The following is a 25,758-nucleotide window of genomic DNA, read 5'->3' on the forward strand; positions in this document are numbered from 1 at the left end:
CCCGCTGGTGTCGGATCTTTTTCGCGAGAATGCTCTCGCGTGCAAATTACGTCGTTGCGAAAAGATAATCGCGGCTAACGATAAATAGTTTTATCACGCGGGACGTTCGAAATATATCGCGCAGGGTACGGAAATCGCTGTGACTTTTTTCCAAGGGGTTCTAACGTGGAATTACTTACCGTAGTCCGGGAACTGCCGTGACCGATCTCTGATCCGGACTAGTTATCCAGGTGACGTGCGGCGTTGGACTCCCATGGGCGGAACAGCTTAGCTGGGAGCCCGTGGTATTGGAAAAGACCAAAGTGCTCGGTGGTTCGAGAACAAAAACCGGTCCTTGCTGGCCGAGCACGAGTTCCAAAATACACGCTGCAAAACAAATGAAGAATATTTAAAATCACTGACGCTAATGGAGCATTAATGTTTTGTTTTCTAAAAATTGAAACTAATATTAACCATTCTTTAACACTATTTTGATTATTTAATATATTCTTGTTATTATTATGCAGGTACAGAATTAACAGAATGGTTGATATTAGTTTCAATTTTTAGAAAAAAAAAAAAAAAAAAAAACAGATCGAGGACCACTGATTATCAGTTACCCCTCGTACAAAGGCTCGGTCTATATCTTAAATATTAAGACTACTCTGCGTCATTGGGAAAAGATAAATGCGACGAATGTGGGAAAGAATCGTGCGATGCCTAACGACGGATTTCCTATTCGCAACAGTATCGTTCAGGATTAGTTTCCAAACGGAGGAATCGCGTCAAACGATTCGACAATGAACGCTTTGATACCGGTACGGGTATCGTGTTGCGAGCGCGAACCGAACGATGGGTGGATCGGGGGTGAGGGAGAACAGAGAGTGCCACACAGTCCAGTGCACGCGCGCACTACAACAATAATTCAGAAACCGGAGAAATCAATTCCGGTAAGCCGAATTCGACCTACATTCCGCATCGATTTGACACTACGGCCAGCCTGAGATTAAACGGGCTGGGAACGAACGACCGCGTCGCCGGCCAACTGAAATATTTAATTCGAAATCCGAGGATTAAAAAGCGCTCTCGAAAGTGGCCCTCGATTTATAGGGAAATCATTCCGCGCTCGGTTCCCACGGTACGGTTATACGCTCTCTCGCTTCGTTTTGCCCCGTTACTTTTATATTCATCATACTTGCCGCTATGTTATATTTGAGGAATTTTTATTTCGTCTCGTACCTTACGAAAGCGAATGGAAATAAGCTCTTTCACATATACTCGAACGTAGCAGATCCTTCTTTCTTTTCGTGATGTATTCGGGGATCACTTTTACTTCGAGAGATTATTTAGAATATCAATCTTAAGATAAGAGAAGGATTTTTAAAATTCAATTTAAATATAGCTGAAACATCGCGATCGCGTGGAATTATTCGAGTCAGCTTGGAAATTGCCGTTTACTTTCGGACTCAACAAATTCAACGCTACGTTATTTCATTTCGCTTTGTGTCTTTCGAACGTAGATGGAGGAATATCTCTACGTCGAAGTATCCGTGCGATTTAAGTTAAATATGCTTAAAATTTCAGGATTCGCGTGAAGTCATTTTGGACAGATTGGAAATCGATATTCGATCGTCGTGTGTTCATTTTAAACGGTCGATTATTTTCATGGTGATTTAGACAGCGATGTTTTAATACGATTATAACGCGAAAGTTTTCTAGCTGGGGGTAGCGCAGATGGTTCACGGACCGTTCCTTCAGACAGACGAAAATGGAGATTCAATTTGAGCATTTAAATATAGGTATCGCGATCAATATCTCTATCGCTGCTTTCGTACGCGACTCTCTCGTACGAGAGTTGAGATTGTTTCTGCGAACGTTTCGAAACCATAGCGTCCATTTGACGATATTTTTCCTCGTAATTATCGCTATCAAAAATGATTTCCAATCAAAATAAAACGATCACCGTTTCCCAAGTTAATACCAGTGGAATACCTGCTTCGTTTGGTTCAAAAACTCGCTTCGTTTTTATTACCGAGCACAGAATTTTATTTACAAAACTACAGGCACTTCCGAAGTTTTGACACGGTTGTGAAAAATGCTCGCCCATCGCGAGCAACATTGTCGATTAAATTTCGCAAATAAACATCGGACTTTCGACCGACAAAGTTAACGTATGCTATTTCGTTCATATTTGCGCAACGTTCGTTCGTCTTTACTCGAATCCCGTCTGCGCTCGGTTCCAGAGAGAAATAAATATTTATTGAACAACGTTTCCATTTATAATATATTCCGATGTGTAGGGAGATGCGAAACGCGCTCGAGAGTTTTCCGGCGCACTCGACCGTTAACTATGTATTTCCATTCGTCGGGCCGCGATGTTTCAGAAAGAAAGAAGCCTCCTCGACGAAGCCGCGTTATACGCGCACGCGACCTCTAATCCTTATCTTCGCCCATTACCCCTACGACAACGCGGTCCCGCAGGGAGAAACGTTTTCACGGTTGTCTGCGTGGCGGCGAAAAACGCTGCTCTTTGCATTTCACGTGTTTCCTTCCGCGGCATATACGCTAACCCTGCCAGTGGATCTCACTTGAATCTCTGCGAAATGCGCGCGAGGCTGAAACCCGTGGGACAGGCCGAAAATTGAACGACGCCACCCCTCCCGAAACGAGTCGCGATATATTCTTAAGCTCGTTAAATCGCAAAATTGGATGGTTTGAAATTCCTGGTTAAAATAATTATTTATGGTTAGGAAATAGCTACGATGAGGTGTTGTTTGAATCTGAAATACGAAACCATCACTTGGTAAAGTCTACCTAGATAAGTAGAATAGATAATGGGGTAGGAACAAGAGGAACGCATACGGTTTTGCAATTTCGGTGATTGTTGAATTTTCGCCGAGTCGACTAACAATCGAAGTTGCACGTTAACCGTTAGGTTAACGAACAGTTTCGTCGCGCTTGGTTTCGCTGATTAATGCGCTCGTGATTTATACCACGCTACGGAAATACGTGCGGTAACGCGAGCACGAAGATTGATCATTATTATAATCTGAAGGGGGCCGGCGTTTCACGACCATACGAAACATCTGCTACTGCGAACTCGTCTCATCTATCTCCATCGGGCGGTCGCAGTCTCGGAATACGCGTAACTCCCTCGACAATCTCCGCCAGATACGTTTCCGAAGATACATTTCTGAGTATGTTTAAGCCGTACTCTGAAAACGTATCCAATTTTCGGAGTCAATATTTTAATAGCTATTCATTGGACCAGCTAGGTATCGATTTCTGGTTATTATTAATTGCTGTAACGTTATTGTAATATTTTACGAATTCTTGCTTCATTACTGACAATTCATTTCGAAATATATTAAATACTAACTGCAGCTCCGCGAGGAATACTATTCTCATTCTACATATATCACGTTCTCGATTGCATTCATTGTTCGCTCACATAAGATACAATATTTATTTATTTCTAGTGTTTATATGCAAGCATGTACTTCGTGACAGATGAACGCATTTAACTGAGTCTATATTTCGGAGATTACTCCCTACATACAAACAAACTTCACCTCTTTGTAATATTAGTACAGATAACCGCTGGAAGAATGTGCGAATAATCGACGAATCGAGAGTCAGAGCGCGAGAGCGTCGAGGAATCGGCTCGTTAGTTCATTAAACCGTGGATCACGGGTCAGCGTTCAATTAATAACAGGAGACGGTTCGACGTTCCGAACCGTCGCGCATCGAGCTCCGATCAATTCCTGTTCGATCTTCGCGAACAGAAAGGACCGATACACCCCACATCCGTTTTATTAATTCGATTCGAACGCTACGATATTCATCGGGCTGCGATTCCTCCGAAGAATGATGCATTCGAGTAAATAAAAGCGCTCGGAGGCTTTCATTAAATTTACGATAAAAGTTGGAGAAAATACTTTGAAAAGGGCCGATCTTTCTCTCTTCCCACCTCCAATGAGGATCTATTGTAGAGAACAAGTAAGAAATAAAAAGAGAGACGGATTTCTTCTGTTCCGCGTTGATTCACGGATCCTCGACGTGCGTTAGGAACATTTCTCGGCGATCAATAGACGCTTGGAATCGATGTTTCGACGATGTTTTTCCTTGCGATCATTTTCCATCGCTCGACAGCGTTTCACGCGACGTTCGCGCGAATCGTAGGCCCGTGTTCCGTGTGATAGGTGACGGTTATCGCGTCCTCTGGATCGTAACTCTTTCGAGGAAGCACGCGCGCCCGCTCCGAGCAACGTGTAACGTGTTCCCGACTGGTAATTCAGGGCTCGACCGGGAAAATGGAATTTCAATTTCCTGCCAGAGAAGCCGGTTTGTAGCTCCTAACGAGGGATGCAAATTTCATCCCCCGTCGCGGAGGTTGAGACGTAGATCCGCGTACGTTCGAGTCCCGACCGCGTCAAAACGTATTTTAAGCCGCGTCGCAGACCCGCTACCGGAGCTAAATAATTCATCCGATGAATTATTTCCGCGCGTGCACCGCCCGTTAACGGGTATCGATCCGGTCGATCGTCTTCTCCGTTCTCGTGACTCGATGCCGCGATCCAGTTTCTTCTGAGACCGCTTCCTTGTCCGACTCGTAAAATTATTTTCTCGCTTTTATTGTTCGCAAGCTCGTCCGCCTTCTTCGTAACAGATTCGTACCAGATTCGTACCAGTTTCAAAAGCGCCCTCGGTGACCTTCCATTGTACTCGTGATCTCGGATGTATAGATCTCGTGGTTCGATTCAACGCGGTTGAACAATGCTCGACACACTGACAGTCGCGGTAATTTATACCACTGCCGGACAATAACTCGATAAATTCACTCGTTACAGCGAATACATTATCGTTGATTTATCGGGGGAGTATTACTTTAAATGGACCGTATCTGAAAAATGGCGAACTGTAATATATTCGCTCGTTTTGATCGAGTTAAAATGTTTACTAATTTTTTAATTATTTTTATAGATAACTTTTATAACCGTTGACAACGGGAATCGTTGAAGAGATAATTAATATCCCCAGGTAAAACGGTGCGAATTTCAATCGCGTACTCGAGAGCTCCGCGTCACATTCCCTGAAAACCCGTTATCGAAGTTGTCGGTTCCGCGCGTGTGCCGCGCTATCGGGCCAATACGTGAATAATTTGTGTATCCGATTCGGTCTGCGAACCGAACAGCTGGCTACGTCTTCCAAATAATCTGATCGATAATCTGGCCGCCCCTCTCGAAAATCGCCCGCTTGACGCTGGACCATAGCGCGGACCAATTTCGTGGCCGTCGTCGAATAATCGGTTTTCTCGTCGAGCTTTGCCACGAGTTTCGTTTGATTTGTAGGACGGCCTAGCTCGGTGAAATCGTACCCCCGCGTATAACGCATTCGGAATAATTATTCGGAAATTGCCGGACGAACATAACACGGACGAAACTCGATCAGTTGCGACTGATTTGAATGAATTATTTTCTAGTTACCATATCATTTTGTAAACGATACACCCGATACTGAATCTACCAATTTCGATTCAGAGGAAACAAAATTGTTCGCGTACCTTCTCGGCTAAATAGTATTCAAATTTGTCGCGTAATCGAATGTCTATATTTTCGGAGAAGTCGTTGGAAAACTAGCTAAAAGTTCGAGTAAAATGACGTAGCATTAAATGTCACCGTTCCGTCGATCAGAATAGTCGAGTGTCAAAAGGTACGACCCCGTCCTGCTATCGAAATTCATCGATCGATTGACGGGAAACCTCGTTCGTAAGCTCGCAAAATCTCCCGGAATAGCGTGCATGTACGCTGCAGGTGCTGCTGTGTGGAACGTGAGATCCGACAGTTGCAATTTTACCGCATCTTGTCACCATCCAATCTACAATGCCCTCCCTCCGTCCCTTTCGACCCTCCGCCGTGCCATCCTTCCTCTCGTTCTTTTTTTTTTTTTTTTTCATCGCGTTGTTTCGCCAATTCTCCTGGCCTGTTCCCCATTTCATCCGTATCCCTGAACCATCGATATTTTTCTTTTTTTTTTAACCCAGGTATTGTATTTGTTTATGTGATTTTTTTCTGTATATACAGGATTCCAATGGGTTTCCTACGGTTGCGCAGCTTTGGTAGAGACTCGCGAGAGATATTCGCAACGGAATGCGGGTCGCTTCATAGTTCGACGACCAACTCGAGCGTCGCGTACGTTCCCTTACGAGTAGTATGATACCGTGCACCGTCAGACGTCTACTCGAGATATATCAGGTGGGTGAAAAATTGCGAATCGAATGTAAATAGATGGCCATCGTCGCTGGGAACGAGGCGTTAAAAGCGCAAAGGGCAAACCGAGACCAGCGTTCTCCTTCACCGAAAAACTGTCTTCCCGTGAAGTTTTTATTTTCGCATGCAATTTACGTTGTTCCCGAGGCGAACGTTCGTTAACGTTGTTTCTTCGGCGCGCCTTTTGTTCGGCGAACGTTTTTTCTTCGTTTCCGCGTTGATGGTTGCTTTCAGCCATGGCGGAGAGGTCTTGTCTTTCGTTAGATTTAATTTCGTCTTGCGTTAAACGAAACGCGAGAGCGTTGCCGTTGTGGAAGGAACGGCTGTGTAAATATCGTAGCGAAGACGAGGCGAGGCAGAGGGAGACAGGGAGAAAGAGAGTTTACTTTGCTTTTTAAAAACCGGGAGATCGCGCTTGAACGTCGGAATACCAATGACTCGGGATTTGTCGTTGACAACTTTTAATTAATGCGCGGCATTAATGCGGAAGTTTGCCGGAAACTTTAATCAAATATTGCGTTTCGAGACTTGGAGCTTTATTTCTTAGCGTGGCGGAGCTTATTTCTTAGAGCGCTCGATAAAACGTCTCTATAGGCTTTGAAAAAATTTCATCCTGTCTTTCATTCCGGCAAATTTTTTATTTCGTCCAGGGAATTGGTATTTTGCAAAATGTGAAGAGTGAACGTTTCATCCCGGTGCCGAATTTCGCGCGTTAAGTTTCGAAGGAAAATAATGGCCAATATTTACGACTGTCGCGTCGGCCACCGAAGAACCGAAGTGTCGGTGTGCTTCAAGGGCGTTTGTTATTCGATTCTGCAATTAACGCGCGGCAATAATCGTTCGCGCCGCAAGCAATCGAAAACACGCGGGTAATTGCTCGTAACGTGTGGAAAATTGCTGGGTGAAGGACCGATTCAAGTTTGTATTTTCAACGGTCGATTCGAAATAGCCGGTCGGGGAACTTGAGCGAGGAAAATGTAAAAAAAAAAAGAATAATCCAACGGTAGATTCAATTAGCGACGTGTTAACGCGGTCAGTGTTTTTGCGAACGGTCGATTCACACAGTTAGTCTACATTATTCGCGTCGCATTGTCCATCGAAATAAAAATTGCAGTAAATACATCGCGTACTTAATTTCGTACCTAAAAATAGCAAACAAGTGATATAGGATTGTATATAGTCGGACACGCGATATTTGTGTTCACGCAATAAGTACGCCACGCTTGTCTACGGTCAACAAGCGACTGGTATTGTTCGTTATATTAACCCGCAACCTACGTGCTTATTCTGGCTCTGCGAGTCAATGAAAATCAACGAGTAAACTACGAGAAACGTATTGCTATTTTTTTTTTTTTTTTCTTCATAACACCGTACCGGTGCTGTTCAGTTGCAGCGACGCGTATACATAATAGCTACGACGTTAAAAGTAACTCTCGCATTCGCAAGATGTCTACTATTTCTGTCGAAAATAGACTCGGCGTAAATTGCGTCGTGTACGTGACATTTTACAAGAGCATAATGCACAGGAGCACACACGTTTTAGCTACTTTGCCAGACGCCATCGCATCGAACGTATCGGATACGAGGAAAAAGAAAAAACGATCGTCGTATAACTATGTCATATATTCAGGACCTCTCGATACGTTTCGAGTTACGACAACGAGGGTGGAACGTAAAATAACAGAGCTACGCGTCCAATGTCTTCTTTTTTTTTTCTCCGTTTCCTCTCTCCGCTTTTTGCGCGTCGTCCGTTAGCCACGCGAAATTTTAGACATTTATCGATTCCATTTATGACGGTTTCGATAAATGATCGACGCGCCAACGCTACAACATCCCTGGGACTGCAGTCGAAGTTAGCGTAAGTTGATATTATTTTTTTTTTTTCGCTTCCACCGTCGTCGCGCACATTTGTTGTCGGCTGTCGAAATGCTCGACGCGAAACATCCTTTCTGGTATATACGTATAAACAAAATTTAGTGGTTTCATTCGTATCGACGATGTACGAATGAAAATGCTTCCGACCCTTTACGAGTTCCCGTAGAATGATTCGCGTGTTTTTTCCAAACGAGACAGAGGCTACTAAATACACACACGAAAATACGTGTAAAATGATAGTCATTCGAATAATACGTAGTCCCATACCGAGTTCATTTTGTGCGCTCGTTCGAGCGGAAGGAGAAGAGAAAGAAACTCTGATTAAAAGTGAAATATTGTAGCGTTGTCGAAAGGCAGCCCGTGGTCGAAAATTTTGCAAACCGCGAAATAAACAAAAGAAAAAGAAGAAAAAAGGAGGAGGAAAAGAGAAAAAAAAAAACGCGAAACCGGAAGATCGATAAATGTAAGCGGTTGCGTTTCGTGTATATTTTTCCGACGTATTATTGGACACGTACGTGGCACCGGGCGCGCATGTGTGCGTGCGAAAGCGGCCGGGACGTGACTTAAATATAAATGAAAGTACGCAGCGGCGGAATAGCCGAGTGGAGGAAACATCAACGCGGAATATTTTACTTTTTTTCTCCCCCACCTTTGATGAGGAATGCATGCGCGATTTCAGGGCTGCATTTTTCATGAGCCGAAGAACAGAGCACGACGTTTCGGGTTCGAACAACCGAACGCCGACGTTATTACGAGGAGAAGTCAATGGCAGCGATGCGTGAAATGCAACAAATGCTGCGTTCATTCCACCTCGAACGGTCATTTGATTGATCCAGAACTAATATTGGAATTGAATTCATCATTTGAAAACTGTAAATCACTCGCGATGCCCGCGCACAGGAGCAAGCGACCGATGTAGGCGTAGAATTTTTTTAAGGAGATACGGCCGTACATGGCCGGACAAGTAATATAGGACAGCCTGCGTGCGGAGTAGTAGTGCACTCTCGTATGCGACCAGGCGAGTAGCACGCGAGCGTATGCTGTTGGACAAGTAGTACGGGGTGGTGTGTGATCGGACAAGTAGTATTAGATCGCATAAGTAGTATTAGATCGCATATTATCAGGGAAGTAGTGTCGGATCGTATGTAATCCGACAAGCAGCGCGGCGCGACGTAGGAAGGCAAGTAGTATTCGACGGTGTTTGTCAGACTCGGGATACGAGATCGTTCATGTCCAGGTAAATGGTGTAAGCCAATAATTTGCGAGAAAGGTTTCTAAACTGTCCTGGCGCGAGTTCGTAAGCTGAATTAACGTTGCAAAAATACAGAAGATTTACATTCGGATAAATTTGATCGAATTTACAAAGAAAGTTTGTTTACAAACGATTCGAAGGATAATTCGTGAATTCTCCAGCAAGCGCCACGGTCGCTAGTTGACTGATCGTTGGGTAGAAGGTTTCAGAGCTCGGTGGCGGCGCGAGCGCGTCAAGTGCCACGACTGAGCCTAAGGCGATTATGGCAGCGCCTCTAGATCTCGAAAATCTCATTACTGTCTCGACGGCTGTGTTCTCGAGAAAGGCCAGGCGCAGAAGAGAAAGCGGTAAAGATCAACGAGGAGAAAGAAAAGTCGGGAGGCCGAGGGGAAGCCGAAGGTGTTGGTAAAGACGGAGAGTGGAAAGGCACTCGTGATTCAGAGGAATCTAAATCCTGAAAAGCGTTGCGAATCTTCTAAAGGCTGGAACAAGGGAGAGCGTCGGCAACGGAGACGACGCGAGTCTACGCCTGCAATGAAAATAGCAGATTGTAGCGAATAATTCCGAGTCGGCTACGTTTCGTAGCACGTTTTCTAGACCAATTGCCGAGCAAATCCCGGGGAACCGGTCGAACGAAGAAAAGCGTTACCTCGCTGGGAAACCTGAAACGGCAGGATAACCGAGCCGCGAGAACGATAATTCCTGAAACGATGGTACGTAAGATACGAGATAAGGATAAGGGTGTCGAGCGGTAAGAGAAGACACCGGTAAAAGTAAACACATCGAAAGGGCCCGATAGAATCGTAGGATGGGTTCGCGACGAGGACATCGGCGAGGAAAGAGGAGACGAAGAAAGCTCCAAGAGAAGAGTCAACAGCCGATGGAAAGACGGGGGAAAATCCAACGAACGTGGCCGTGGCGGATGCGTGCGCGAGAAAATCGAGGGAAAAAAGGCGACACAGAAGAAAGGAAGACGCGGAAGAGCGACAGAGCCAGCCAGGAATATCGTACGGGGATTCCAAAGTCGACGAGAGAGTAGGTAGTCACGTCGACGTGAAAGATCGTAATTGCGAATTCGTTGACCCGCGAGTCGAGTGAGCTTCTCCACGAAGTCGCAATAGAGGGACGTCAGTTGAAGAGGGGGAGGGAGGGTGTGGGTGGGCAGGAGGGGTCCAGAGAGCGGGAGACACAGGGGAGAAAAAAGAGAGAGCCGCGGAGGGATGGAAAAAAAGAAACGCGGAACCGGGACGGTAGGGTGGCAGGTTACACAGAGAAAAAGCAACGGGGGTAGAGATTCCGGTGAGAAGAGGGACGGGCGGGAGGGGGTGGAGTTGGAGTTGGGAAGGCGAGGCGCGAGCAAACAGACTTTGCAATCGTTTATTTTTCTGGCAATTATATTCTTCCGTGAAAAGAACCCGAGCCCCTTTCACTCCGTATTTATTTCTGTCGTGAATGCGTCGTGAAACGTCCGACCTTCAGTGGTGCTCAAGACGCGGAGACCTCGCTTGCTACTATTTCAGGGAGTGGCGAACCCGGACGGATCTAGCGATTCGGGGAGATTTACCAAACGTTTGGATCGGATTAAAACGTTCCTCGTCGGTCGAGAGGTGCGAGAAGATCCTTGCCGAAATATTTTTACCCGACGCGAGGATATCCCGTTGCTCTCAAGTATCCGTCAATTCCACCGATACACCAACGCGTCCCGACAACGCGACGCAAAACTCGATAGGATCGCTTTTACGCCTAAAAAGCCAATTCTGTCGTAAATCGACAACGAGCGATTCTTGAAGTGCTCCCCCAGGAGGATTTAAAGAAGCTCTCTATTGGAAACGTCTGCTTTATCCAGCGTCCTTCGCCATGTACCTCTGGGAGTTAGCTCTTGGTTTAAATCGCGCGCACAGCGGACACGAAAAATTAAATTAGATATACGAAAGTTAATCAAAAGTTTAAGAGAGTAATGGCAATAGGGGGATTTATATTGGGAACACGATTTCCCCTCCGTAACGCTCGTCAAGAATTCCGGGAGCGCAACCTTCGTTGTAACCTTTTCATCTGACGTTCAGAACTATGGAACAAATCAATTAATCTATCGGCGGTACGGTCGTGCTATCGGAATTCTTGACGAGATATTCGAAGGGGGAAATCGTGTTCCCAATACAAACGATCGTTTCACCGATATCAAGTCGAAAAGTAAAACGTATTTTCTATATTAACGTTCTCGTCGTGTGACTACATCGATTTAATTAAATGAGAGACTCGTTAAGAAACAGAGTCGTCGAGGAAAACCATATGAAAATTGGATGGCGTCTTAGCTTCGTTCGCTTTGTATTTTTGAGTACCTTCTCATTCTTAACGGTTCCGCGTCGTTCGAAGGTTCAAAGACGCGTTTTACATTCTTCTGCCTCGATTATTAGCTCGGTCTCTTGTAAAAGTATACGACATCCGAAGACGTCCAATCAGACAACGCGGGGGCTTGTTAAAATTTAGTAGACAAGCCAGCCAGTCGGAACGGAAAGTACAAAAGGACTCTGCTCGAAGGAGCACGGCACCACCCTCCCTTCCCGATGGAACTTCCTGGTTGATCGATAGGCAATAATTCTTAATTACCGTCGTGCCCCCTAATTATTGGTTTTCGAGTTCGCTTGGCTGGCTTTCGCGATTCGAGCGAGTCGATAACGAGAAACTTGGATTGATCAGCACGCAGTTCTCCACTCCGACGAACAAATAGCAAGTTTTACATGGGAGAAAGGTGGCTATGGAAACTTGAAACGTCGAAACTCGTACGCTTCAAGTATCGAGACGATCGACGCGTTAAAATTTATATTGCTGACGAGTTAGAAAAGAATTGATTCGAAACGAGGATCGAATAAGGGGGCTACGAGACGAAGAGGGGGCTGCTGGAAAGTGTGCTCAATTTACGCGACGCGGCTTCCGGGGGTTTCACAAAACAAAACACTTTTCAGGAGTCAGGCGGACCGAAGTGTGCCCCGCGGCCGCACGTGGCTCCCGAAAAGGGTCGAGCACTTAATTAATCGAAACGAGAGGGGGACTTTCAAACAATATCCAGGGGTGACGCGCGCCACACGCGGTCTCTAACTTGCGCTCGCGGGCGCACTCGTTTTTACTTCCATTCCCGCGTCCTGAAATATTCGCGATTATATTGGATTATAATGACCGTGCTAAATATGCATAGCCCCGTCCGCCATTCGTACGGCACGGAATACGCAGTTTCGTTTCCAGCAAATCCTAGATGCATTTCCCCGCGCGAGCTCGCGTATTTACGGGGATAATTAGTTATTAACGTCCCGCGGTTCCTCGGGTGAACATTTTTTTTCCTTTCGAATGAATCGAGAAACGTAACGAACGATGTCGGCGCTATTCCTCTAACGGTATCGACGATCGCATAGACAGATACGCGAGCCCCATAAAATACCGCGCGCGTAGCTAATGGCGCGTTAATTAGTTGCACGTGCTGATCGTTATAATCACCGATAACGGCAACATTTTAATCGGACCCGTTTAAATAGCGGCGGTGAAATTTGTGGGGGTTGTTTACGACCGCGTATGGGGGTTTTTCGTATTAATTTCTCGTTCGGTCCGAAAATTGCTCCTATAAATTCGCCCATCGTTGGCTCCGCGGCTCGATGCAATTCGCGCGGTGACCTCGATAATTTACCAAATTAATATCGCGTTGTAAGTCCGCGTGATTTTCGCTACGCGAACTTTCTATTTGCTCGAATGGAATATAGACGATGGCCGTTTCTGCAAACGCGTCCGGCAATGGATATTAAAATTGCACGCTTCGTTTATTCATACAACGTCGCCACCAAAACTCGTTGTATCCTTTTCGTTTGTTCGATAAAAAACGACCGTGTCCGCCGGAAATATACGAGGGAATAGTTTTTAATTCATTTATTCAGCGTCGTCATTGATCATGCCTTTTACGTTCTACGGAGTCTCCCAGATTGTTACGTGGAATACGAATTATTGAACTCTTCTACCAACGCGCCATCCTGAAGCTCACTGAAATAATCGCGAAAAATGGCCCGCCACTCGTTAAGAAAAAAAAGACGCTTTCGGTAACGCGTTACATACAAACGTAACGAGACAAAGATACAAATCACGTCGTTGGCCCTATCCCAAATGCCTGGGACCACAATAGGCATCCTTGCCACCAGACAGGCAAATAACTTCCACCCCCAACCCGCCCCCCGCCTCCCACACATTTTCCCTCCCTCGACGTTACCTGCCAGCGCGCGTGTACACACACGTGCGCGTCTTAGTTACGTGATGCATATAGGAAGGATAGTCGTCCAGTGGAGAGACATCGATGACACTATACATATTGACAAGACACTCGAGACCGCCTGCCTGGGTCCTCGCCCTCCGGGTCCTCATCACCCTCTGGCGTACCCTTTCCCCGCTCTACACCCCCGCTTCCTAGCAGAGCCAGCCGCGTAGCAGCGAGACCGTGCGCCCCGGACGGATCGTTACTTTTTCGATTGTTCTCTGAATCCCAGCAGTGGCTGCGTCGATCTTCGAACGCAGGAAGCTCGAGCTTAAACTGTCACCGACTGTCGATACCGTATCGGCGGTGCACTTTTTTGCGATGTCTGCGAATGTTTGGACACGGCGCTCGACATCGGGGATTTCTTTCTTTCTTTTTTTTTTTCTTTTTTTATTTCACCAAAGGGATCTCGAAACGTTGCAATTTTGTAACGTTTCGAGCTCCCCCCTTTTCCGGTGGATCCGTTCGAGTAGTATCGGGAGCTTTTCGTGCCTCGTTTCGATATCCGTCGATCGGGAATTCGAGACGGTGGTTACTTCCGCAGTTTCAACGAGAGATGCATTCAAGATATCCTTGCGTTCGAGTTTGAAAACGCAAGAACGTAGACTAATATTGTTGCTCTATTATTCTAGATAGAAGAATAATAGATGTGAAAAAGAGTAAGCGCACTTCACCCAGTTTTTACGCGGAGAATCGACCTCGATTCACGTGACACGTGACAACAAGTCGTAGATGACGGAAGGGTAGAAGGGAACGCGTTCCATGGCGCGCCATGCGACTGGTTGAAAGCGACGCGTACTCTGCAATCGCTGCGTGGCGTCGCGACATTTGCCAACGATCCAGCACGCGTAAGGACGAATCGAGCGATCTACAGAGGCGCTCCGCTACCGATAAACCACGGGACAATGGCGCGCGTTTATTTCACAATGCCACTCGAAACTGCGAGCGCGACGATAGGGAGTCCCCGTCGAAACAATACGACCCTAAACAATAGCCGATATCTTTCTACCGATTCAGATTCGAAATCAACGATAGAACAGCGACTGTTTGGACGCCCGAAGGGGGAGAGCCTCGGAGCTGACACGTTCGACGAATGGCGAAGGAGATCGGTGAACGATCCAACCAGAGATTCGTCGACGGGTACAAGAATTTTCTTACGACGATGTGCAATATTAACGCGGTAGTTCGGCACTGGAAGCAATTCATTCTCTCACAAGGAACGCTTTTTAGGTGTCCGCCTTCGAGTGTTTTGAATTTTGGATATGTCTTAAAGGACCGAAAAATAGGATATACGTATTTTTTTATATTGACCCGTTTTCGTATTTAGGGGGTGAAACGACCCTCTAAAGTTTCAGCTACGATAGGGTATTATTATATACAAATTATTTTTGATCAAATTTAGCCATCCCGTAAATATGAAAACGGGCCAATATAAAAAAATACGTATATCTTGTTCTTCGGTCCTTTAAAACATGTCCGAAAATCAAAAGCCACCTCCACCTGAAAAGCTTTCGTTGTCGGTAAAATCAACTACGAAGACGAGTTTCCACCATTGCGTCCTTTTCCGGATTTCTCAGACGCAGGCCTCAACGATGGAAATCGCGGTCCATTCACAGCCATCCAACGAGGATTCCAAGGCATCAGGATCGCGTCGAGGATACCGCGTTCGCGGAAACGATCGATGCTACCGCGGTGTTTACTTTATCGTCGGGTAAACGCGGAATCCCTGGGATGCTTCCACGGGCAATCAACGTCAATTCGCATTCCCGTGGCCGTGGAGTGCAAGCCCTCCTTACCGGCGCCCGGCGTCTCGAGAACGATTCAGGAACGCGCAACCGCCGCGGCAAGTTCATTGTCAGCTTCTTGAACGAGAAAGGCAGTCGGGGGCTAGGCGAGGAGAGCGGTTCGGAAGAGTTTCCAGCCGACGAAACGCGATCGGGCACGCGCAAATAACCCAGCCAGCACTGAAAACGAAGAAGGGAACTGCGATGAAAAGCTTATTAAAACGGCCGGAGTCCTAGTAAATATTTGATTCGTCTTTCGACCGGCCGCTGCGTTATGAGGAAACTAACCCTTCCCTGCGATGGAGCGAGGTGTCTTCGGCTGTTGCATCCTCTTCTTGGTATCGTAACCAACGAAAGTAGATTTGTCCTTCCGCCTTCGACGGCGAATTATATCGAGCAAAAGAACAAGTAGTAGAGCGTGTTAAAGCGAGAGGGATCGAACGTTCCGATCTCCCCTACGCGTTTCGGGAATTGACCATCTTTCAATCATGCGACGCAATATCCGCGCTACTTCGGTACTCGCAGTCACCGTTGAAACGGCCATCGTCGTTCGATGAACGTAACCGAAACGGCAACCACGGTCCCGCGGATACGCGAGATCAAAGGCTTTCGGCGAGCAAACGCATTAACCGCCGCTCTGGGCGTTGCAAAATCGCCGGCGAGGATCGACAATGAGAACGCGCGCGCGAGAAAGAATGATCTACGCGACGGAGCCTGAAGTGATATTAATCCCGAGCTGAAAGACAGCTCGGGAAAGGGGAAGCGAGAGAACGGAGAGAAAGGGAGAGGTTAGGGGGAGGTTTTAGAAGGGGGTAAGAGTACAACACGGCAGCGGCCGTGTCTTTGAACGAAGACTCTTGGCGGGCGCAGATGGCCCGGAGAGGGGGTCTTTGTAGCTCGTACATCTCGCTAATTAAATAAAAAAAAAGTCCCCTTTCTCCGTTTCCTGTTCCCTTGCTGTCGCTCTCGCTGGTCGGGCTGCTATTCTTCTGGGTGTCGGCCCGCAGGCGGCCGTCGCGCGGTGTCTCTGACTTCGTCGAGCGCAGGAGGGCGCGGGCAAAGAGCGGTGGACGGGATCGAGAAGGATAGAGGGAGAGAAACGGGATAAAGCGTGGCGTTGCACCACCCGCAAGTATTGTCTTCCCCATTGTTTCAACGTGCTCGCATTGTTCGCCGCGATACGTCGCCCCGAAGTGTTGTTACGCACTTAATTTTATTAATATTGGCTGCGCCGATAAGCAATCTTCCAGAGAGAAAGGCTTTCAGCCACGAATTATTCTCTCCACACGTGGACGTATGATTTTACAAAAAAGCAGCGTCGTTAACCAACAACCCGTTCTTTTTTTAGACGATTTTCGCCCGACGCACAGGAATCCGCTCGAAATTAAAAGCGCAGTCGAAGCTCGGAAACCTCCTAAGTTCCGGACATTAATTTCACTGAGTCTCGTCACCCCGGTCGCTCCTTGAATACCAAATACCTTCCTCGAGACCCTAATTTCATTAAAACTCGATAGCGCAAACTTCGCCCCTTTCGTAACTTCCTTCGAACGTTATAAACTCTTTTCGACGTCGCGCAATGTGATCATCGCGTGCCCTCGCTACTTTCGTCTGCCCTTTAGGGGAAGTCTTTTGGCCGGTATCGCGTATAACGCACCTTAGTATCGTACATCGTTCCGAGGCTTGGTTATTTTTGTGAGAAATATTTACGATCGAGTCAGAGGTAGGAGATAAATAAATCCAGAGGTGCCACTCTGCGGTGTCCACAAATAGGTAAATAAACACGGCAATTTTCGAAGCGAGCAGACGGCGCGTCACGCGACGATGGCTGGCGAAACGAAGAGCAGAAATCACATCGGGGAACAAAAGGAGAACGGTGACAGACGTTGATAAGAGGCGGTGTGAAACTCGAAAGAAGGAGGCCATCCAGCTTTTTGCGGCTGGGGTGTCCTCCGGGACGCGTCGCGAAACAGAAGACACTCGCTTTGATCGGCGACGATAGGGCGTCGAGGAGGTCGGGGACGTATCGGAACTGTTCGACGTGTGTGCTCTCGCGTCGCCTCTGGCGACACATGGAAACGAAACGCTAGATTGGCCGTGGATTACAGTCGCCCCCGGCTGCCATTGTTTCGCTAGTGTAAAAGCACGCGACCGAACGACGCGTATTACTTGCACGCGTTTCAGACCGTGCGAATATCCAGCCTTTATTCTTCCAGCTTTCGTGCGCCAGCGATCGATCACCACCCCGGCTTAATTAGATCTGTCGCGGATTTTTTGGCATCGCAGACTTTTTCGCTCGTAGTTTTTCTGTTACCTTGCAGCCGTCCAAAAATTAACGCGCAGATTTTCGAAGGTAGGTAGGTCCCAGATCTTCGCGGTAGGTAGGTTCTCCGGACGGCTTCATTTCTCCGTAGATACGTACGCGTATAGTCGACGGAAAGCTGGTAGAGGGTGGCAACAGCGGCGCTGGAGATTAGTCGAGATTGTGGCTCGCCAGCGGCACTTTCTCACGTTACCGGCGTTTATTACGTGGCCGCACGGTAAATAGTTAATTTATTAATGTAAATAAGGTATCGTGCTCCGCGGCGAACCTAACCGTAATTGTATAATAAATCCGTCCGGCGTTCTGCCTTTATTCGCGGTGGTATTCCGACTCGGTTTATCTTGAAGGCATGCGAGAGAAGGGCGCGTGGAAGTTTGGATACAATTGTCATTGGAGCTCGAATCGGAAATCCGAGACTCAAAGTGGCGATTTTAGTTTCTTCGTAATGCTCGTCCAACGGTCTCCTCGAAGAATTCAAAAAGCTGGCACGCCTATCGTCGAACACGCCGCGCTCTTTAAGGTGGATGGTAGTGCGGCCAAGGGACGAGGGGAGTAGTACAGGGTGTTTGATGAACAAGGATGCTGGCAACACAACGATATAATCGGCTTACACCAACGCAGCCCCGACGAGCCCGTGAACGGACCGACAGACGTGATCCCAAAAGTCTCGATACCTCCAAAGCCCCGATATAACTCCTCCCCGTCCTCCTCGTCCTTCCTAAAGCCACCCCCGCGCGAGTCTCGGCCGAACAGAACGGAATACAGAGAGAGCCTGGGTGATCCGTTCGTATTTCCCGCGAAATGTGGCCCGAGTTCGATGCACCCTGGCCTGTCGACGCGGGGCGAAGGAAATTAATGATGATTCGATGAGTATCAAGCCCGATCCGTGCAATGTGTTCACCGCGTCGACGACGAGGCGTTGTCTCGAGAGGTCGGAGACTTTTCGCACCGCCAGGAAAACGTCGGCTTCGAACCAGGGAACTAGCCAAGTACGAAAATCTTAACGAGAATCGCGTTTCGATTCATCTTAAAACGACGACGATCGCGCAACTGGATACAATGCGGTCACCGAGCGGAGTTAATTCGAAGATAAAGAGCCCGCATCGACCTACTACCCTCGACACGCTCGGCACCCGATCTTAACACGAATCTCGCCGAGAAAGACAACGTACGGTTATTGCTCGGATTTAGCGCAACGATTAAAAGTGAAGTGAAATCCTTCTCGTTTTATCGACGATCGAGGGTCTTCATAGTCCTTACACGTTTAATTTCCGTGGTCGGAATCCTTCACGGAAATCTCGTTTCCGATGCCGAGCGTTAATTGCATTTTAATTCAGCCTGAAATCCTCCATCGTTACAATGGCTACCATACGGTTACACTCGAGGGTCGGTTGGGCGATCGAGAGCCTGGGTATCGAATTGATGGGTGATTTAGAGAGGCATGAGGGGGCTCCGGGGGTGCCCAGGGGTCGTCGATAAATTCGAGGGAGATGCAGGGGTCCACTCGCAGGACAGGCTTCGTGTGTTCAAAGCGCTTTGGAGAAGCGCGATGCCGTGTTCCACGGTATAATCGGACTGTTTTTGACCTGGTTTCTGATGCGCCGGTGTCTTCTACCTCTCCTGTGCAATCGATGCCTGCCCGTACACGGTGTACTTTGGCCTGAAACGCTGCGTGCTGGGATACTCGATACGTTTGGGTACGCGGATTGCATATTCTACGCGCCAAGTATCGCTATCCGCGCTTCAACGTTCTTTTTTTCCTGTCGACGTCTGATACGCGATCGGCATTCCTACGCTAACGATAACGTTAGTTGTCACAAGCACCGATACCGGAGAAAAATGCGCGCCTTTCGATCGATCGCACGACGCTGGAAGCAATGAACAAACCCGATCTGGATCGGTGGAGCTTTGCGTTTCGCCACAGGGTGTTCCCAGAGGGTAACCGAACTGCTCTTGACCCAGTTTCCGATATATCGTTATCATCTCTTCGCGCGGGAAATCCGTGTCACGGATCAAAGCACGCCGCGAGGAGAACGTCCGTTATATTTTGATTGTTTTGTCGCTGACTCGCCTCGCAAATTGCCACTCGTGGATGGCGTCGTGCCAACGGAATTATTCATTTATATTTCCTCGTAATGCGCTTTCGGGATCGTTTCTGTCGCGGGATACCGCCCTGAAAACGCGGACGACAACGACACCTCGTTTGATCGACGTTTCAGAACTTCCACAGAGCGAATAATTATTTCGAAATTAAAGATGGAACCCTTTCCCGACGCGCCATCATCCACGCAATTTCTCTACGGTCCATTTTCGAAATAATAATCTCCAGTTCCCCCTTTTCTTTTTCACGCGGGAATTCCACGCTCGAATTTCGAAGTCTAATAATCCTTGATCTCTCACGGTAAGCTGATTAAGGCCGCGAGGGTCGGACGTGGCGCAAATAAAAGTTCGCGATAATAGTCCGTAATTGGACGCTCTCGTACGCGCACACGTGGCAGCTCGAAACGCCTGGTAACAAATACGATGAACGCCTCTCCGAATCGTTTCGGGAGAGAAGTGCAGCACGCCAGTTACGTTTAATGCTTTTTGGCTCGCGCACGCGAACCCCCAACCCTCCAAGACGAAGGTTATCGAGATTCCCCGGGGGGAGAAACGGGTCCAAAACGATTCGACCGACTCTTAGCGTTTCATGGCTCTGGTCGCAGGTGCTTTCGATTGCCAAAAGAATGGAAAGTGAGACGCTACTCGGGAAATCTCACCGACTCGATAACTTTTCAAGAAAGAATAATTTGAAATCGTCACGGTGAGCATATCCGATTTCGATCGCGGTCGAGCGCGTTCTCGATGGTCTGGGCTAGGCTGGCCCCCTCGTGACGATTGAAAACGAGCTCGAAGGCGGGCCTGGTCGCGTTTTCGGAAACAACGCCCCAGGAATCCGTTCTCGGACTCGAATGTTTGCCAGTCGTATCGTTGCGTGGTGATTCGTGAACTCGCGCCGCCATTCGTAACCAGGAACTGTTTGCACCACGCGATTCCGATGGCTTTTGTGCGACGGTGCGATCGATGCACCTGATAATTAACGACAGATTACGTCGTCGAGATGGATTAGGAGACAACAAATTTTCTATCGATTCGTTTCGGACGCGATTCCGTTGATATTCCCGCGAGGTTAGATTTAAAGTTGAAAGGTTCAGCGCCGGTTAAAAAAATTTCCAGCGAGTCTATTAAACCGGGGATTAATGTCGTTCACTTTTAAATGCACGGCCGCGTAACAGGAGGGAAGAAATTTTAAATCCTCTAGCCGGATATTGCAGCGAGAACGCTATCTTCCGTAATGTTTGATGTATTCCGGAAACAAGAAGTTCAAGAAAGCTGTTACAACAGCTACATCCAGCGGATGTCGACTAGAGAATTCTGCGGAAATTGCTGAGCGTTGCAGTTTATCGTCGAAAGATATTAATAGCGACATTGAATGTTAAATATTCGGAAGCACGATCCTAGAGTCGTCTTGTACCTTCTCTGGAATAATCGGACTAATTCCTTATCACTCGCGATCTCTTTTCCCTTTTGATTCTCTTTTTAGTACGAAAATTATATAAAGCGACTTTTCATTCGCCGACTTTCAAAGCGGAAAGAATCGTTCGTCACCGATTCGATTTCACGTAAACTCGAGATGATCGCTGGACGTCGAACAGTGAAATCTCATTAACGAGCCAGCAATTAATTAAATCTCTTCTTATATCAGGATCCGCGTGAAATGAAGCCGGATAGAGGTAGAGGCTGGCAGCGACGGGTCTTACATCCTCGAGCGTTGACAATCTAATGTAATTTACTTCCCGTTTAACGTAATTAAAGTGTACTTTGAGGTGTGGCGGGACGAGAAATTAGCAGCGAACTTTGGTATACCGGCAAACTTTCCTGGCGAAATCGACACCGCCCGCGATCCCGCTTATCTTCTGTAAATTTCGCGCAGAATTTCGTCGTTAGCGGTGATTTGCGAAACGCCTCCACGTTCCAGGAAACGTTTCCAGTGTCTACTAACCCGATTGCTAGAAACGGATAGGATTATTATTAGCAAACTGTGGATCTTGATGCATTTATAGGAAATTTGAATCTCGTAGAACCTACAAAATGCAAACAATATGCAAGAATATAAAAAAGATTGAAAGTAAAGTTCACGTTTATAACATTTGCGGAATAAAATTAATTCCTATATAGGTACAATTTTTGTAGGGACGTACGCGAAGATTTTATTTTGCGTAAAGATCCGCAATCTAATAAATAAATTTCCGAGTTCGAAAGCTTTTCTCGCACGCGACGTTACGGATAAAGAAAACATAACTCTATCGAACCGTTGAAAAATTGCCGTGCAAATTTGCCTTAACGAGTGGGCCTCGTGGCAAGCAAGGGTTTAAACGAGGACTCGTTCGATTTGTCTACCGATCGGTTCGCGAGCGAGCCAATCGGATCGTTCCAAGAAACAGCAGGCGAGAAACAATAGGAAAAACAATGGTTTGAAAGGCTCGAGGAAAATTCATCTGATTCGAGCAGACGAGTAAAAAGGGGGTTGCGATTGAATTCAGTCCGTTTGGGTCCTCTTTGCTCGCGAAAGGTCTCGGTTTATCCAAGGGTCTCCATTTCGCAGCGCTTCGCCGTTCATATTTGTACATTATCGAGGAAGGAGTGTGAAGAAGGTGGCAGGGGGTTAGGGGGTTTGGCGCGAAGGGATGGAAACGCTGAAGCGGGCTTTTGACGTTGGACGCCAAAGCTCGGGGAAAAGCGTGGAATACGCGAGGGCTTTGATATACGAGCACAGACCGCTCACAATCTCTCGGTAGCTCGCATCCTCGCAACCCGTGACTACCAATAATCGAACGTTATTGCGTTACTGGGCTGACTGAGACCGACCTACCCAGTCGTACCACGTGCCCGTCGAAATTGAGAATGGCTGTTGCTCCGCTGGAAAAAAAAAAATAAAAAAGGGACGTTGACGTGGAATTCGCTCCAGCGAGGAATTCGATTTTAATGCCTCATCCCAGGTTCGCCGGCTGGGTCCCGTTGCGGCTGGTGTTACGAGAATGATAATTGGCGGGGCGAAGTTTCGGTTTTGTTCGGCTTGTTTCTGGGTCGTGTTGAATATTGAGGTGGACGGAGACCCGGGCTAGGAATGCGATGCAACGAACAGCGCAATTCTCGCGTGTTAGCTTTTCGGTAAGCGGAACCGTTGCGGCTGGGTACACCGACGATTGTAACTCCGCCGAAATGGTAATTGATAAGATGTAGGAAGATGTAACGACACGGTTCGAGTATGCTGATTAGCGGAACGTTTTATTTCGAGGGGTTAACTTTGCGCCGACTGGTCCGATCGCGATTGATTCTTCTTATATGCCGTCGCAAAATTAAAGAAAAAAAAAAAGAGAAAGAAGAATTTCGATGAAGCAACTTCTCGCGTCTGTATCTAGCTCTCTCACTTTTGAGAACGTCGAGAGAGGTTCAATGAACGCTAGGAGCATAAATTTGGAATTGTTCAAAGATCGAGCTGAAACTGGAACGCCTCGGTCGATCTTATTTTATTCACGTCGACACCGTTTCGCGGTTGCTTTGAAAAGCATCTGCGATATTTTTCGCGTAAAAAAAAAAAGTTATTTTTAATTCCGTCGAGCAGAAATGGAATCGAGTCATCGTATGTTCTAATTTCCGACACCGAGTACGTTCGAAACGAATTCGGTTCCAACGAGTAACGTGTTTTCCTTTACAAACGCGGACCGCTGTCGCGATATCGATTGCCCAGACGTACAATCAGCGCGAACGAATGAAAAACAAATTTCCAAAAGTTCGGTAAACACGAGGGCGTTCTTCATTCCGTCCACTGTAACGCGGCACCGAGCTTTTTCAAACGGGAATCGTATGAATGTGGTATTCAACAGGGAAAAAACACGAAGGACAAAAAATAGCACGAACACCCTTTGACGGCCATGCATGCTCCAGGCGCATTAAAGAAAAACGAAAAAGACTTTTTCTATTACAAGTTCTCCGCGTTCTACCGCGCGGTAGATGTTCCCGTGTTCGTTACGATTCTGGAGTTTTCATCGAGTAGACGGCAGAAATCGGGTATTTGTTTGCCCCGCGAACACCTCCGTCGATCGATCGATTTCTTGAAAAGTCCGCAGCGTCGATGGCGACGAATCTAACGCGATCACATTAACTCGGAAACGTTCCTCTCGATAAACATAGGATACGTCGCGTATAATTGACGCGAAATTCTCGCGAAATTTCCGAGCGACTCGCGATGGTCGCATCGAAAACGAGGAATATAGAGCGGGAAAACGTAGGAAAAGTTGCGGTCCGCCTACGGGAAATATGGTCGAGTGCCACTCGAAAGCTCCTTCTGCTCTCACGTTCTTGCAGTCATGAACGTTAATAATAGCAGAACGTTATTGCATTATTCTGCCCGTTACAGACTCTTCTCCACCTACCTCCCTCCCCCCTCCGACCTCCTCTCCCCGATCCACCTCGGAGAGAAAGATATTGCTGTGTGCACACTTCACGTTCGCAGTTCCATTACGCCATGATTACGTCAAGTATCGCGAAACGAAGGTCCGTCGCTTTTTAACGAGGAATCGACGCGGTAAAACGGAAATACGGAGTGCCTACGCGGAGGCACTCGACGATGGATCCTTGTACGCTCATCTCGATTGCTGGAAAGACAATGCTTCCCCTTTCCACCTCCATGGGGAAATTGCGCAATTCGATGATAATTCGGTGCGTCGAGATATATGGAGATTCTGCGTGCAATCACTTAATATCGCGTTGGCGAAATGGTTCGTCGATGGAGATTGATCCGCGATGGAATCGAACCGATAATGCGGAGAATTACCGACTTACAAATCGAGGGATCGTCTCGGCGACTGTCGGTTGAACGAAGAAGAGGGGGTTCGGATATCGGTATACTTTAAGCTCACCGTTATTTTTCGAACCTTATTTTCCACGCGACGAGACTTTTACTCGTAACGATGGCGTCGTTGCGCTATCGGTGTCCTGGAGTCACCGTCACCGATAACAGAGATCGGGCTCGCGCGAGATGTCGGGATTCGAGAGGGTGGATGCGCGCGGATCGAACGAGAGCGCGAAAGAAAAGAAGGGGAACCAGGCGCGAACGGAGGGTGTTTCCGGGGTGCCTTTTTTAGTCCACTTATCGGAGAAGCACTCGACTACGATGGGCTATATTTAATTCAGCGCTTAGGCGGTGAACCGGGCCCACTTGACTTTCTTTTTTCCCTAGGTTCGATGGACTTTCCCGGCTAATGCCAACGTATCTGGAGCGTCTGTCAGAGTAGTCGCATTGTCCTGTTACAATGACCGTTGCGCCAATGGAACTTCGTTCGACTCGATCAATGACACACTGAACTCTTCCTGCGACGAATTAATTAATACCACCGTTACCGAGTAACGCGTCAGGCCAACTTGAGCAAATATTGGATATTCGGATAAGTTCCGTTTCTCGACCATTTGCATGATTTCATCGCATCGTTCTGTGATTGATTAACCACAATGTGATACGGCTTTGACACCAACATTTTTATAGAGCATTTTCTCCGTGAAAATCACAAATTTTCTTTAAACGTCCCTCGTCTAAGGCACGAGCCTGCTAGATATCTGTAGGAGTCTAAACGAAAAATAAGGCACGAGGATTCGAAGCCACGATCCTCGGATCCACAGTCGACCGCTTTACTTACGCGACCAATCCCGTACCCTACGTTTCGTGTTCTTATTTGACTCCTTATTGTTGGGTATCGGAGGCGCGGACACTACATATCCTTACTGACGAGTCCACTATCAGGCCCAGGACGAAACGCTCCCTTCCTTTTCTCCTCTCTCGCTATCCCTCCACAGCCTCCACACCAAATACAATTTCAAACTAACGTAAAAAAGACCAATTTGAAGTGCTAGTCGAGACTTTTAATTCTCGCGTTTGAGTTTCAAAATAATAT

The 25,758-nt window shown here is 47.3% G+C and overlaps 1 protein-coding gene across 2 annotated transcripts in view; it reads right to left on the bottom strand.

Moving 5' to 3' along the window:
* Positions 1-25,758, bottom strand: part of LOC128891529 (cell adhesion molecule Dscam2) — a 140,330-nt gene that overhangs the window by 35,511 nt on the left and 79,061 nt on the right. For both annotated transcript variants that reach the window (XM_054151074.1, XM_054151073.1), the window contains exon 4: positions 180-366. In XM_054151074.1, the coding sequence (XP_054007049.1) occupies positions 180-366 (187 nt within the window). The remainder of the gene's footprint in view (positions 1-179; positions 367-25,758) is intronic.

This window comes from Hylaeus anthracinus, unplaced genomic scaffold, assembly GCF_026225885.1.
Source record: "Hylaeus anthracinus isolate JK02 unplaced genomic scaffold, UHH_iyHylAnth1.0_haploid 12002, whole genome shotgun sequence".
Lineage (NCBI taxonomy): Eukaryota > Metazoa > Arthropoda > Insecta > Hymenoptera > Colletidae > Hylaeus > Hylaeus anthracinus.